General features: G+C 41.1%; 1 protein-coding gene across 1 annotated transcript in view; it reads left to right on the top strand.

Moving 5' to 3' along the window:
- CFAP95 (cilia and flagella associated protein 95) overlaps window positions 1–16434 on the top strand; it is a 54291-nt gene that overhangs the window by 1396 nt on the left and 36461 nt on the right. The window contains exon 2 of the mRNA XM_084629437.1: window positions 14555–14663. Coding sequence (XP_084485563.1) covers window positions 14555–14663 — 109 coding nt within the window. The remainder of the gene's footprint in view (window positions 1–14554; window positions 14664–16434) is intronic.

Here is a 16434-nt window from a genome sequence, read left to right as displayed (position 1 = left end):
GCCCTTAAAGTGGTGTAGCAATTTGCACTCTCCCCTATGTTCCCCCTCAAGTGGTGTGGCTCCATACTACCCCCAACTTGGGCATTGCCTACCAGACACCATAGAGCCCTCAGCTGATTTATACTGAAAGCCCCAATACATATACATCTGCCAGTTTTAACTACTGCCAGCTATTTTGCAGATGGTTTTATTATATTATCCACACTCGTTACAGGTCTGCCTGCCCCCCCCCTCTCTCTCCATGTTTGTATTATGATTATTTTTAGTGTATGGTGTCAGATTATTTTTGATTCATGCCTAATTATCTTCACTATGCAAAAATCTGATACATTTTTGCAGTCATAATTGCGTCATGAGTAAATTCAGGAGTGTTTATGCCAGTATCCTTTTCCATATATATATTTTCTGTACTGTGTGGATTTGAGCACAGCACTGTTATTGAAAGCTTTTCTGAAAATCACTGGGATAGTAAATTATGTTCCTGCCTTGATATTTGTCTGGCAGTTTACTTAGCATAGCCAAAGTTAAGCACTGAAACTGTTTGTGAGAGATTCATGCATCTGAGATGTGAAATGTATTGTGAGGAGAGAATGTGTTATTTCGTGGCATTTTTTCCATATCTGAAGTAAAGCAATTTATTGTAAATCTAATATGTTGAAATCATAAACAGAAGCAGTATGTAAGAAGAATAACTAAAGATGGAATTTTAAATGGAAGGTAAACTTTAGAATTAGAGAGTTTTTTCCACCCATTTTATGGTAGTGTGGTTCTGCTAACTTCATTATGATTTATGAGCCAACTAATAATTAAAGGTATGGAAAATTTATAAAGATCCATGTGTGTAAAATCACCAAATACCAAAAACTGCTGTACTCTTGGTCACTTCATGTTTGAAAGCAGACAAAGCAGAAGCAGGAAGCCATGTTAGGCAACAATATAAAATCCCCCTATCCAATACACGTATAAGGGCCAGATTTTCAAAGAGAAAAAACAGGATGCCTATTGTGGCTAATGAAGGGAAAAGACGATCCCAAGGATGTTTTCAGTGGGTGGTGCTGAGATGTGCATGGGAGAAGTTTTGCCATCCTTCTTCTCAGTCATCCCTATTGAGTCCTCAGCCAAGCAAACCTCTCTCCTACATTGAACCCACTGCTCTGGACATGTCATAATTCATGAGTGCTTGTGTCCAATCTGACTGAATGGTGATAGAGGCTCTCATTTAAAAAAAAAAAAACAGAAATGAAAACAAAACTGAAAGCATCTCCTGCTGGCGGGGTGAAAGTAAGTTAGAGGACTTACTGGTACGCCGGAGTCCTGAGCAGGGGCACGTGGCCTCAACTGGAAGAGGTAAGGCCTTAAATCCCTGGGCCCTTTAAATCTTGGTTTAAAGGGCCAGGGCTCCAGCTGTGGTAGTGGCGGCTGGGAGCCCAGGGCCCTTTAAATCACCCCCGAGCTACCAGCTGCAGAAGCAGCTGGGAGCCCCAAGGCTCGGGGGTGATTTAAAGGGCCCAGGGCTCCAGCTGCCACTACCGTAGCGGAGTCCCGGGCCCTTTAAATCACTGAGGAGCCCTGCGGGCTCCCGGCTGCCACCGCTACCCCAGGGCTCTGGGCTCTGGCAGAGCTTTAAAGGGCCTGGGGCTCCGCTGTGGTAGCAGCTGCTGAAGCCCCGAGCTACCCGGGGGCTCGGGCAGCAGGGCTCAGGCTGGGATTTAAAGGGCCCTGGGGGTAGGGGGTAGCAGCGGCTGGAGTTCCGGGACCCTTTAAATCCCCGCTGCAGCCCCAGCCCACCACTGCTACCCCAGGGCATTAAATTGCCCTCTCTGAAAGCCGGTCCTGGTATGGCACACCGGCTCTTACCGGTATGCCGTGCCGAGGCGTACCGGCTTACTTTCACCTCTGCCTGCTGGAATGTTTAATGAACCGACCATTCACTCTTCAGTCTCCCTGCTTCTATCTATCCCATCTGTCTGTCTAAATATGTCTATGGCCTTCACTATCTAGCATCTCTTTTCCTCACAAAGGTAAAAATCACAGTCATATCTGTCTTTCTTCTTTGCCATGAAGAGGCAGGTTTAGGGTTTTTTAAAATACATGAGAAAGAGATTATTATGCAGGAAAGTATTGGGAGGAAAGGGGGTGAGGGTTGTGTTTAGTTCTGAATGAAGTGAGGTTAATAGTCCATTTCATCTGGCAGTGAGTTCCATAGCTTGGGGCCAGTACCTGTGAAAGCACTGTCTCCTGAGGTTATTAGGGTTGCCAGGCATCCAGTTTTTGACCGGAATGCCTGGTCGAAAAGGTACCCTGGCTGGCAGTGCAACAGGAGCCCAGGGCTAAGGCAGGCTCCCTGCCTGCCCTCGTTCCACACAGCTTCCAGAAGTGGCAGCCAGGTCCCTGCAGCCTCTAGACTCATGGGGGGGCGGCTCCACAGTTCCCATTGGCCTTAATTGCCTATCTTTAAAATTTTCCAGGAGGTAGGAATCCTATTTAGCATTAATTGAAATTATAGAGAGATTATGGGTCAAATTCTGCCTTCAGATACTCAGATGTAACTCCCATTGATTTCCTTGTGAACTCTGCATAGGTACAGTAGAAACCCAAAGTTAAAAACACCAGAGTTACAAACTGACCAGTCAGCTCACCTCATTTGGAACCAGAAGTACACAATCAGGCAGCAGTAAAGATGAGAGAGAAAAAAAAAAAAAAGCAAATACAGTACAGAACTGTGTTACATGTAAATTACTAAAAAAAAAAAAAAAAAAAAGGCGGGGGGGGGAGGAGCAGCATTTTTCTTCTGCATAGTAAAGTTTCAGAGCTGTATTAAGTCAATGTTTAGTTGTAAACTTTTGGAAGAACAACCATAATGTTTTATTCAGAGTCACAAACAACTTCCATTCCCGGGGTGTTTGTAACTGAGGTTCTGCTGTAGATGGGGTCAAGAATTTAGCTCATAGTCTCTAATGATTTCAGAGTGAAAGGCAAATATACAACATTTTTAAAGTTAGAGTTCTGATTCACGTACAAAAAACTTGTTTGTAAAAATACACTTTCGGATGTCTGTGCAAAGAGAGGAATTGCACATGCAAAGGCTAATTAGGTATCAAATGGTTTGTGCATGCATTTACCTGATTTTCCATGCAAACATGGTAACTGTTCATGCAATCACAGATGCACTTTGTCTGTATTTTCTCTATATGGATTTGCATATGTGAAAATTTGGCCCATAATCTCTTGTTGCTCTGGCAAGGAGTATAACAAAAACATCAGGGAAGGGGACCTCTTACCACTTAATAATTGTATGTATGTATAATGTAAACTTTAAGGCAGATTCTTATTTAAGTAATGCAAAACATGAAAAAAAATAACTAGGTCACAGAAACATGGGAGTAGCCTTGGATGTGATGTGCAGAAGTATGATAACAAACCTATTTGTTTTGGTGAGTGGTGAGCTAATAAGAAAGCCATCCTGATTCTCAAGTTAAATAAAGAAAAAGCATTTTGATCTTCAAAATGAAAATAATGAGAAATCCTTTTATTTTTAGAAATAAATCATCAATTTATCTATCCCCTGGCATTTCTATTATTAAACTGAGTTTCAATAAAGTGATTTTTTTATAATCTAAAATACATTAAAAATATGCTCTGTTAATATGGGTCCAATTTTATTTATTTAGTATAAAATAAGGAAACTGTAATAGTTAGATCAGTCTTTCATTTTAAATACATTGTTGTAATATTAGCCTAAGCAAATTAAAGTAACAAATTAGTTAACTACTTAATGTAATCCAATTATTTTTTATAACTGAAATTCAGTTTCAGAGCAGAATGATCCAACATATCTTTAATTGCTTTGATGTTGTTTTGGATTTATGCAGTTTCACAAAACAATGTGTGTATTTCACTCTGAGTAATATAATATTATTCCTATTACGTATCCTTTTTTCAATATTTTATGATGCATTACTGTGGCCTTACTTGTATGTCCTACACTTCCTCTCCTGTATTCCTATAAGACTATAGTATTTCATAAATACCAGGTGTTTATCTGGTAGCAATCATAAAGGGCATCAGGTTACATTACACAGGATGAAGAGCTATGCCCTCCCAGATATAATTGTACACAATGTATTCAGCTGTTGCTAAATTAGAATGTTCCTGATTAGAATGTAGAATACTTTCTAGTTTTGATCTATTTAATAAGCTGAGATGTAAAAAGGTTTTTAATGTTTAATTTTTTATAATCATAGTAGGATTTGGGCATGAGAGTTATGATCTTTCATAGTATGATTACAAGAGGAGCAATATGTCCTGATTAGTCTGTATTGTCAGCTGGCAGGCATCTGTTCTACTAGCAAAAGTCTATATGAGTAGGTTGTATTTATCTTGACTTTATTTTTTTAAAATTTAAGACTTGATTGTATTTCATACAGAAAAAGAAAGTTGTGTCATGAATACAGTATTGAGAAGAGGAGAGGGTGCCATCATATCAGAGAGAGTGTGTACTAGAGTGGACAGTGGCAGATGAATGACCCTGGTGGAGTGGTGTCATTCTCGTCTAGCTGAAACCCAGGGTCTGTCTACACAGCAAAGAAAAACCTGCCACTGGCCAGGGTCAGCCGACTCTGGCTCAAGAGACTCGGGCTATGGGGCTGTTTCACTACTGCAGCCCGAGCCCAGACATCTACATTGTAATCTACATACTGCAGCCCCATAGCCTGAGCCCGTTGAGCCTAAGCAGGTGTCTAGTTGCTGTGTAGACAAACCCCAGAGGCCATTCTGAGCAGCAACATTACACTACAGTTTTTAAAAGGGTGAAACAAAGAATAACTGATCCAACTTCAACGACAAGGGTAATTCCAAACAGGCAGAATACAAGTACCTGAGTTAGAATTTAGCAAAGAAATCTGGTTTAACATCGAGGAGTCTGGTGGCACCTTAAAGACTAACAGATTTATTTGGACGTAAGCTTTTGTGGGTAAAAAACCCCACTTCTTCAGATGCATGGAGTGAAAATTACAGATACAGGCATAAATATACTGGCACATGAAGAGAAGGGAGTTACCTTACAAATGGAGAACCAGTGTTGATCAGGCCAATTCAGTCAGGGTGGATGTAGTCCTCTCCCAATAATTGAGGAGGAGGTGTCAATATCAAGAGAGTGAAAATTGCTTTTGTAGTGAGCCAGCCACTCCCAGTCCCTATTCAAGACAAAATTAATGGTGTTAAGTTTGCAAATGAATTGTAGGTCTTCAGTTTCTCTTTGAAGTCTGCTTTTGAAGTTTTTTTTTGTTGAAGGATGGCTACTTTTAAATCTGTTATTGAATGTCCAGGGAAATTGAAGTGTTCTCCTACTGGCTTTTGTATGTTACCATTCCGGATGTCTGATTTGTGTCTATTTATTCTTTTGCGTAGAGACTGTCCGGTTGGGCAGTGTACATGGCATAGGGGCAATGCTGGCACGTGATGGCTTATATCACATTAGTAGATGTGCAGGTGAATGAGCCCTTGATGGTGTGGCTGATATGGTTGGATCCTCTGATGGTGTCGCTAGAGTAGATATGGGGATAAAGTAGGCAACAGGGTTTGTTACAGGGATTGATTCCTGGGTTACTGTTTCTGTGGTGTCATGTCATGTCACCTGACTTAGGCTCAAAGGGCTCAGGCTATGGGGCTGCAGTATGTAGTTTACTATGTAGATGTCTGGCCTCGGGCTGCAGTAATGAAACAGCCCCATAGCCTGAGTCCCTTGAGCCAGAGTCGGCTGGCCCTGGCCAGTGGCAGGTTTTTCTTTTCTGTGTAGACAGACTCTCGGTTTCATCTAGACGAGAATGACACCGCTCATTCATCTGCCACTGTCCACTCTAGTACACACTCTCTCCTGCTGTGGTGTGGTGTGTAGTTGCTGGCTTGCCTCCCAAAGTCTGTGATAATGAGGAATCATTTTCCAGGATAGGTTGTAGATTGTTGATGATGTACTGGAGAGGTTTTAGCTGGGGGCAGTACGTGATGGCCGGTGGTCTGTTGTTTTCCTTGTTGGGCCTGTCCTGTAGTAGGTGACTTCTGGGTACCCATCTCGCTCTGTCAGTCTGTTTTCTCACTTCCCCAGGTGGGTATTGTAGTTTTAAGAATGCTTGATAAAGATCTTGTAGGTGTTTGTCTCTGTCTGAGGGATTGGAGCAAATGCGGTTGCATCTTATGGTTTGGCTGTAGACATGTGATGTGTCCTGGATGGAAGCTGGAGGCATGTAGGTAAGTATAGCGGTCAGTAGGTTTCCAGTATAGTGTGGTGTTTATGTAACCATCACTTATTTGCACTGTAGTGTCCAGGAAGTGGATGTCTTGTGTGGACTGGTCCAGGTTGAGGTTGATGGTGGGATGGAAATTGTTAAAATCCAGGTGGAATTCTTCAAGGGCCTCTTTCTCATCGGTCCATATGATGTAGAGGTCATCAACGTAGCGCAAGTAGAGGAGGGGTGCTAGAGGACGAGAGTTGAGGAAGTGTTGTTCTAAGTCAGCCATAAAAATGTTAGCATACTGTGGGGCCATGCAAGTACCCATAGCAGTGCTGCTGACTTGAAGGTATAAGTTGTCCCCAAATCTGAAATGGTTGTGACTGAGGACAAAGTCACAAAGCTCAGCCATCAGGTGTGCCATGGCCTTATCAGGGCTACTGTTCCTGACAGCTTGTAGTCCATCCTTGTGTGGAATATTGGTGTAAAGAGCTTCTACATCCATGGTGGCCAAGATGGTGTTTTCAGAAAGATCACCAATGCATTGTAGTTTCCTCAGGAAGTCAGTGGTGTCTCGAATATAGCTGGGAGTGCTGGTAGCGTAAGGTCTGAGGAGAGAGTCCAAATAGCCAGATAATCCTGCTGTAAAAGTGCCAGTATCTGAGATGATGGGGGGGTCCAGGATTTCCAGGTTTATGGATCTTGGATAGCAGATAGAATACCCCTGGTCAGGGCTCTAGGGGTCTGTCTGTGTAGATTTGTTCCTGTGCTATAGCAGGGAGTTTCTTGATCAGATGGTATATTTTCTTTTGGTACTCCTCAGTGGGATCGGAGGATAGTGGCCTGTAGAATGTGGTGTTAACATCTTTACTCTCAAAAATAGTGTCATGGGATCTTTAATGATTATGAGTGACCAGGTTGCCTTGCTTTTACAACACATCTCCTTTACAATTGGTCCTGGTTCATGACTAGGGTTACTAGGCACTATGATATTACAAATAATAATGAGTGTCTGAAAGATGAGGTAATGCACGTAAGAGAACTCTCCTGATTTGCTACATACTTTCTCTTTGCACTTTTATATTCTATTCTTTTCTAACTGTAACATTCAAATGCTTTTAAAGTTACCTAGGAAGCCTTGTTGCCAAGAAGCAGCCACGTTTTCCTTAGTTGAAAAATCTATTGACTTCAAGGAGTTTTTCTCAATTAATGTTTTCAGAATTTTGCCCTGCTAAAATGTGATCACCCCCACACACGAAAGGACTGGAAATCATGCAAGTGTAGATTTTACCATAGTATTTCTAGCATTTTGTGCTTTCAGTCCAGTAAAAATAATTGTGATAATGGTTTTTCTCACAGTAGTTTGATCGGTACTAGAAAGTGTAGAGGTGTGTGAAAAGGGCAACATTAAAACAAAACACACAACCAAACTTTTGCTTTGAATCTCAAAGGTCAAAATTGTAGGAGGGATAAAGATTACATACATGTCAACTGTCTCTATTTATTGTTTTAGCAATATGTTTGCCATTTCCCACCCTGTGTCCCCCTAAAAGCTCTTATGTTTATTTGTCCTTGCTCTGTTTGTAAAACACTAGGGAGGGATATAATAGTGTGGCCATCCAGTCAATATGGTGTTCTTTAAGTGGGGTTTATAGATGATCACTATCTCTGAATATCAGGTTAAATCTGTTATTTTATCTCAAAAATATCCCCAGAATATAAGACAAATGCTCCTCTCTGGCAATCCAAATATAGTCGTGATGAACATAGAAGAGGCGGAGCAGCACCTTTCCAACATGCATCTGCTATTTTTGGTCACTTTGGAATCCCTCTGCTCCCACTCCACAATTCAGAGCTTGGCAGTCATGAGTATGACAGGGAAGAAGAAGAAAGCACCAAACATCATGGTATTATCCCCTCTCAGCCTTATGATAGTGGAATGATGATTAGCACAGAAGTTAATGCTGCTCATAATGTGGTAGCATCAGGGTCTTGTCCATGGTTTGCAGAGTGATGTATTGCTGCTGTGGTGGGAGGTGGCCCATGGCAGTATGGTTCCTTTGCCACAAAGAATGAGGAGCCAGGCCTGCAGATCATTGCAGAGGGAAAGCTTCCTTGTGGAACATTTGGAATCCAGATTGTTTGGAGTAAAGTTTCCCAAAGATCCCCAGGTTCTGTGGGTTTGGAGATCATACCTTCCGTCCTGTCCCTCTGTTCCCTGAGAGGAGCTTTAGTTTCCTTACCCTCCTTACCCTTTTGCAAACAAAAATAAACAAACAAAATTAAATAAATATGCAGGGGAGGAATAATGCTTCTTTCCATTATTGGCTACAATAGAAGAGTTGTGTAACAGAGATCCCAATATTATTCAAACTTAACCTCTTTCTTCCTGCCCTCTCAAACTGTGCAGGCTCTTGAGTATTTTTATAGCACTGTATAAAAGCCTGAATGGTTCAAAGTTTCTGCCACTCATACACATGTTGAGTAGAATCTTATTCTGTGAATAGGCCTACTGAAATCAATGACATCACTCATGGAATAAGGTTTCAGAGTGGTAGCCATGTTAGTCTGTATCAGCAAAAAGAACAAGGAGTACTTGTGGCATCTTAGAGACCTTAAATTTATTTGGGCATAAGCTTTCGTGGGCTAAAACCCATTTCATCAATAAAGACTCGGAGTGGATGAGTCATTACACAAACTAAAAACTATTTCCCCATGCTAATTTTTCCCCTACTGTTACTCACACCTTCTTGTCAACTGTTTGAAATGAGCCATCCTGATTATCATTACAAAAGGTTTTTTTTCTCCTGCTGATAATAGCTCACCTTAATTGATTAGTTTAGTTGGTATGGCAACGCCCATTTTTTCATGTTCTCTGTGTGTATATATATCTTCATATATATCTTCCTACTGTATTTTCCACTGCATGCATCTGATGAAGTGGGTTTTAGCCCACAAAAGCTTATGCCCAAATCAATTTGTTAGTCTCTAAGGTGCTACAAGTCCTCCTCATTCTTTTTACTCATGGAATAAGTTACCAAGTGTAAGGGGTGGATCAGGCATGTATGAACCAAATCTTTAGTGATGAATTTTTAATAATATAAATTGATTTTTAATCGTTGTAACTTTTCATCTTTATTTTACTAGCTTTTGGTCTTTCAGAGTAGTTAATTTTCAGGAAAACTGACATCTGTCACTGGCAATTAACACAGTATTGTGAACTTGGGTAGCTCAGTGGCTAGCTAGTAGTACTGCCAACACCCTGTGTTTAAAAATCACAAGTCAAGCCTAGAAAATTATAAGATTGGCTTAAAAATCACGAAAATTTTTAAAAATAAACAATTTGGGGTTCCTTTTCTTTGTCTTCTGGTTTCTGAGCCTTAGGGTACACTCAGCTCATGCTTTCAGGCATTTCTTTGCAACCATGAGGATTAGAAATACTCTTTTCTATGAAAGCTGAGACCCCTGTATAATCACTTGACTCCAGGGACTAGGGCTTTAAAGAAACACCAAATATCAGGAGACTTGGCTACAATGCCATGTACATTTGAAAGTCCCTGTTTTCTCCTTTTGATGAGTTACAGTGTTGGTAGACGAAGTATTATACAGTATCAGGATAACAATGATCACTAGAGTTAAGATTGCATAAAGTTTTCTATATGAGTCCTGCTGTTTTCAGCTGCATTTTATTTCTGAAATATTCACTTGGTCTTTGCCCAAAGATAATTTATTTATTTTGAGGGAAAACCAGCTCCAACATTTTTGACCATGGGGTAGGGTTGCCAACTTTCTAATTGCACAAAACTGAACACTTTTGCCCCAAGGCTCAGCCCCTTCCCTGCCCCTTCTCCGAGGCTCTGCCACCACTCACTCCATCCCCATCCCTCTGTCGCTTGCTCTCCCCAACCCTCACTCACTCACTCATTTTCACCGGTTAGGGGGTTGGATGAGGGCGTTGGCTGGAGGTGCAAGCTCTGGAGATGAGGGGTTTGGGTTGCAGGAGGGTACTCCAGGCTGGGGCTGAGGGGTTTGGAGTACGGAAGGGGGCTCTGGGCTGGGGCAGGGGGTTGGGGCATGGGAGGGGTTTCGGGGTGTGGGCTCCGGGTGGAGGTTTGGGTGTGGGAGGAGTTTTAGGATTGGGACAGGGAGTAGGGTTGTGGGAGGGGTTTTTGGGGTGTGAGATCCGGGTGGCGTTCACTTTGGGTGGCTACCCGCAAGCAACGACATGTCCCTTAGCTCCTAAATTGAGGCACAGCCAGGTGACTCTGCACGCTGCCTCTGCCCGCAGGTGCCGCCCCTGCAATTCCCATTGGTCGCAGTTCCCGACAAATGGAAGCTGCGGAGCTGGCGCTCAGAGTGGGGCGGGGGCAGTGAACAGAGCTCCTGTGGCCCTTCCTCCACCTAGGAGCCATGTGGAGCCAGGTAGGAAGCCTGCCAGCCCCATGCCAACTGGATTTTTAATGGCCCTGTAAGCGGAGCTGCCAGGCTCCCTTTTCGACCAGGCGTTCCAGTTGAAAACTGGGTGGTGGGGAAACTCTGTTATCCAAAAATTAGTGCAGCATTTTCTTGTTTTAAGATGCTCTTCAGCTGAAAATGCTGAGGGACTAAAGGGTGTAATTTGGTTTAGGAATAGCCCTCGTTAATTAGCAGTGCACTTCTTGTTTAAAACAAAGGTATATAAAAGGAAGGCTTTTGGGTGGGTAATTTGCCTGTGCAGTGGAAAATCTAGTCAAATATGTTCCTGCAAATTGACAGGGTCATTTGGGAACTCTGTAAGGTGCATAGAAATTGAGGTCAGAGTTCCAGTTTGCATGTGTCGCCTTAGCTTTGTCATTCTGCATGATTTAACCCTTAAAAGCCCCAATCTTAATGTTTTACCATATTATTATCATGGAAATAACAGTTAATTCAGCTCATGTTGTATATCAGTGGTCTCCAACCTTTGTATGCCCAAGATCACTTTTTGAATGTAAGAGCAACCCAGGACCTACTCCGTCCCTTCCTGAGGCCACGCCCCGCTCACTCCATTGCCCCCCCCCCCGTCGCTCGCTCTCCCCCCCTCACTCACTTTCACTGGGCTGGGGTAGAGGGTTGGGTTTCGGGTGGGGGTGCGGGCTCTGGGCTGGGGCTGAGGTGTTCGCAGTGTGGGAGAGGGCTCCTGGCTGAGCCTGGGGCAGGGGCTTTGGTTGCAGGAGAGGGTGAGGGGTGCAAGTTCTGGGAGGGAGTTTGCATGCAGGAGGGGGCTCTGGGATGGGGCAGAGTGTTGGGGTGCAGGAGAGGGTATGGGGTGCTGGCTGTGGGAGGGGGCTTAGGGTGTGGGCTCCCACTGGGCAGCACTTACCTCAGGCGGCTCCTAGTTGGCGGCACATCGGGGGGCTAAGGCAGGCTGCCAGCCTGCCCCGGCCCTATGCCTCTCCCAGAAGGGGCCAACATGCCCCTGTGGCCCCTGCGGAGGCACGTGGCTCTGTGCACCGCCCCTCTCTGGAGGCACTGCTCTCTCAGCTCCCACTGGCCACCGTTCCCTGTTCCCGGCCAATGGGAACTGCGGGGGTGGTGCTTGCAGACAGGAGCAGTGCACGGAAACAACAACTATGGGACCAGATCAAACTTATATTGAGTGTGGGATTGTTTCCATTGACTCCATTGGGAGTTGGATCAAAATCGTAACATTAAAAAAATAATATCAAGGGTCTGATCTAAAGTAACAAAAGGAAGGATTTCAGAATTTGGTCTGCCTCTCTCTTTATCTCATTGTTCTTAGGCTTGAATATATATGCAGATTATTATTTTGTATGTATTTATACAGAGCCATCAGTGTGCTAGATGCTTTAAAGACAAGTATGAAAGCAAGGTCCCTTTCCTGAAGAACTTAGAATGATCATCACACAATTCTGTAAACACCATGCAATACCACAAGGGGGAAAGTTGTTTGTTTTGTTTTTGTTTTGTTAAAGTCAGACTCTTGAACATTGACATTGTTGGGGTTTTTTTAATACAAAAAAAAAGTTAAAATGACAATTTGACCTCCAGCTTGGACTTCCGCTGAAGAGCTTGTGAGAGGCATGTGTGGATCATCTGTCTTGTCTCTTTGAAAAGAAGGAATCCATTCTAGTAAAAGAATCCTTTAGTACCAAAGCTTGAAAACAACTCGTGAGTCCACAGCCATTAAAAGGAAGACAAACATTCAAATAGAATAGTGTACTGTTCTCCCATAAGAATGTAGGGAGTGACATTTTTCCAATTAAATAAACATTTGTGGGACAGGAATACGTTCCTCGTGTCTTTAAAGTTCTTTTGCATATAGAGAGATTATTTTAAAAGCTGTAAGCAAAATTAATCCTCCCCCTCCTCCCCCCCAAAAAAAATATCTTGCCCTGATTTGTATAATTGTTCTTAATGTTATGGCAGTGTCTGCAGGCCCCAATCAGGTTCAGGATCATGGTAGGCCCTATAAAAAGCACATAGTGTTTGTCTACATGGAGCAGCAATGTGTACTACAGGGGTGTGATTTCTAAAACATACTAACATTTTGCACACTAATTAGTCCATGTAGATCCTGCTGGTGCACACTAAAAGTTTCCTAATGCACTTTAACTTAGTACTGTTTCAAACAGCACTATGTTTAAGTGTAGGAGAGAATGGTTAGTGTGCACCAGAAGCGTCTACACAGAGAAATTAGTGCACTGCATGTTAGTGCACTTTAGAAATTACATCCCTGTAGTGAGCATTGCTGCTCCGTGTAGACATGGATGGACTCAGGATGGTTTGGAATAAATAGTTCCTCCTCATTAAAGCCCTTAGAGTCTCACAGGCCTCAGTTCTCTCTATCACATTATTCAACATCTGTATAAAGCTAGTGAGAGAGCTACTGTGAGAACACATTTTAAAATGTCATAAATATACAGATGACATCCAGATCTAAATCTCCTTTACATCAACTAAATTCTCTTACACATTCACACAGTGAAATCCTGGCTTTGTTTAAGTCAATGGCAAAACTCCCATTGACTTCAATAGGATCAGGATTTCACTCACACCATTATTTCTCTCATCAGGGAAGGAAACGGGGGATGGGGAGAGGAAGAGGATTTGTTTAGGGTTTTCATCCATTCTTGCACTTTGCTGCTGCTATTCAAAGTTGCCTTTTTGTATTCTACAGTTATCCCTTAGCAGTTCTATTGATTATATGTATCCAAAAGGTGTCTCATTAATGTAGTGTCCCTGCATAATCCTTTTCTGTGTAACTAAAATGACAGTGAGGTGAAGAATAGCAATTATATTCCTCCCCCATCTAGAAGAGTTTTCTAGGAATATATAATGTATTTAATATTAAATCCAAGTATCCATTGAACATTTCATACTTCTGAATACTAGTTCCTGACACAAGAATTAAATTCTTCTCCATCATTTGTAACCATGAAGAACTGAAATATTTCTTTTTATAGAGTGCTGTATAGGCTGAACCTTTATAGGTGCTCTGCAAGATGTAAATAAAAAAGGATTTTTGACAACAGTGCTTGGCACATAACATTCTATCTTTGTGACTGAAAATCTCTTCTAATGTATCACACTCACCAGTCTCAGGGGAGCAAATAGAACCCATTTAGACTAGGGATGGAAATTCAGCCTCAGATTTAATTGTTTGCTAATAAATTATTTCAAAGGCATGAGCAGGAGGGAGTTGGCTATTTGTCTGACATTGGTTTTGCCTTAGCTAGTGAATGCTTTTCACCAGCAGGCAGCTTGAGTTCCTTGCCTGGTGTAAACAGACTAGTAAGTAAGTCAGGATTATTTGTATAGTTTGCATAGTGTTTATTTCACTAAATATAGAAACTTTCTGGTTTAAATGTTAATTGTTTTGTCAAAAGATAACTCGGCATAAAATTACATTATCCTTTTTTCATGTCATTTTGGATTCTTATAACAGTTTTTTAAAGGGGAAAAGGGGTAGTGATAGGTTAGCTGATATGCCATAGTTTTGTTGCAGTAAAACTTCAATCAACATGTCTATTGCTTTCCTGGTTTCTTTCTGTTATAGATTTTTTCTTTATTTTTTTTCCATTTAATTATATTTAGTAGTACTATTAAATATATTATTTTCAGTGGTAAATCTCACTCTTCACCTCTAGGTGCAACAGGATACTATTGCAGCCAGCAACTGCACTTACGATTATAATAGTAGGATAAAAGAATGGGTGGTACAGTAGTGCCAAGCCTATGATACGCATAAATGTGGAGAGTTTCACTATATCCAGTGAAATTTTGATTTCAAAACAAGAGATCATGATTACATTTGTCGTCTCACAAATATAAACTTTTTTTTAAAGGCACCAAAACAGAGAGGCTGAACCTAAAGATTATGATATCAATGAAGTTCCTTTGGGTTCAAAGAATTTATGTCAATCTACTTACTTGAGATTTGGAACTGTGGATGGGGTAAATATTTTTTCTTTGTTTTAGCTCAAATTATTCAATATTGTTTATGTATTTATCATGAGGGCTTGCATCTGGTTTTGGTTTTGGAGGCATGTGTTGAATTGGCCTCCAGCATGGACCTTTTGGACAAACATAATAAGAGAATATTTCAATTCCATGCCACTAAATTAACATTTCTTTTCCTTGTCTAAAGCCTGACTTCCTCTAAGATGTTTTTTGTGTTTTTTCAAAGTCAGTTATGTTAGACTTCTTCCCTACCCTTCAGCTTTTGTACTCTTCCTGATTACTTATTGTTAAATTAGAAATAAGAAAAACAGAGTAAGAAAAATGAAAAAATGTTTATTTACAAATCTGACAAAATTATGGGATGCATGCAGGCATAAAAAGAAGCTAAGTTTTCACTATAATACAGCAAATACTGCTTTAAAATATATGGACCAGAATTTCTGTTGGCTTAAAAGGGGGTTAAGTTTGGTTAAAATAATCAGGAATGGAGCTATGCCCATCTACACCAGCTAAGGATCTGGCACAGACAAAATAAAACTAAAATCAATTTCTTTCAGTAGTAAACAAAAAAAATTTCTTTAATGAAATCCTATACTTAGATATAACTTTATTACAGCTTCCTGCTCCAGAAGCCTTTAATCAACCATACCATCACTTCTAGGACAGGAGTCTAGTTAGTGTAGTTAGTACTCTCTTCTTCAGAACATCTTTATTATTATTATAATTATTATTATTATTTATTATGAGTTAGTCTTCCAAGTTTAGATCCTCCTCTCAGCTTTCAACTCACAAGCCTGGCATCTGCCTTCTCTCAATCTGCGCACTCATAGTGGTGAATCCAGATTGCATTAACAGACCAAACTCTAAAATTAAAAGATGTGTTTTGAAACTGTATACTTTGTTATGATGTCATGTGATTAGCTACACATTCCACACTTCATGCTGGAGTTCTTGTACTGAATATGCATCACTGCATATGTTGGATAACAATCAACTATAAGCTGTGGTGGTGTTATGAAACAGAAATTTATTTGTACTTGATGGTAATATGTCCGTGTTATTTGGGACGAATGAAATTTAGAATGTCTTTGGTTTTCAGTTCTTGGGTTTTACAGACGGCATGGTAGATATGTATATTGTTGTCAGTATTCTAATTTTTTTTAAAAGCAAATGTTTTGGAATATAACCAGGGGAAACAAATTACAGTTACGGAAGGAGCCATAATTTTTCTTTTCTGACTTTTATGTGTTTAAGAATCCGATCCTGCTCATGTTGAAAAAATGGCAAAACTCCTATAGACTTCAATGAGAGCAGGAACAGACCTTAAATTCTCAATCTTTATGTTGTAATAACATGTTTGAATTTACTTAGTCATCTTCACTTAGATTTGTATATAATTTTTAATATTGGTATGATGTCTAAAGGAGCAGAATTAGCATAGAAATGTGTCTCAAAAGTAGCAATAAGCCTGTAATAAGTTTAAAAGTCTCTGTTAGAGGGAGCCAGATTCTTTGTTGTCCTGCACCTGGGGCAGTCATTTATACCACTGCAAAATGGGTGCAAAATACTAACTATTGATACTGTTTTTCACTCACTGTGCACTAAGTGCGTGCAACAGTTAATTGGGCCCAGGGTAACTTGCTGTTGAAGTATTGCAATGGAAGTTACCTTTTACTGAGAATTTTCTTTTAGGTATCAGGATTATGTTATCATCTTATCCCATCAATGCCATCGAAAGCCTGCCTGTTATGAACCAACTCGACAA

Source organism: Lepidochelys olivacea (genome assembly GCF_965140295.1).
Source record: "Lepidochelys olivacea isolate rLepOli2 genome assembly, chromosome: 5".
In the NCBI taxonomy this organism is placed as follows: Eukaryota; Metazoa; Chordata; order Testudines; family Cheloniidae; genus Lepidochelys; species Lepidochelys olivacea.
Note: the sequence above shows the minus strand (reverse complement) of the source record. Positions and strands in the feature narration are given on the sequence as shown.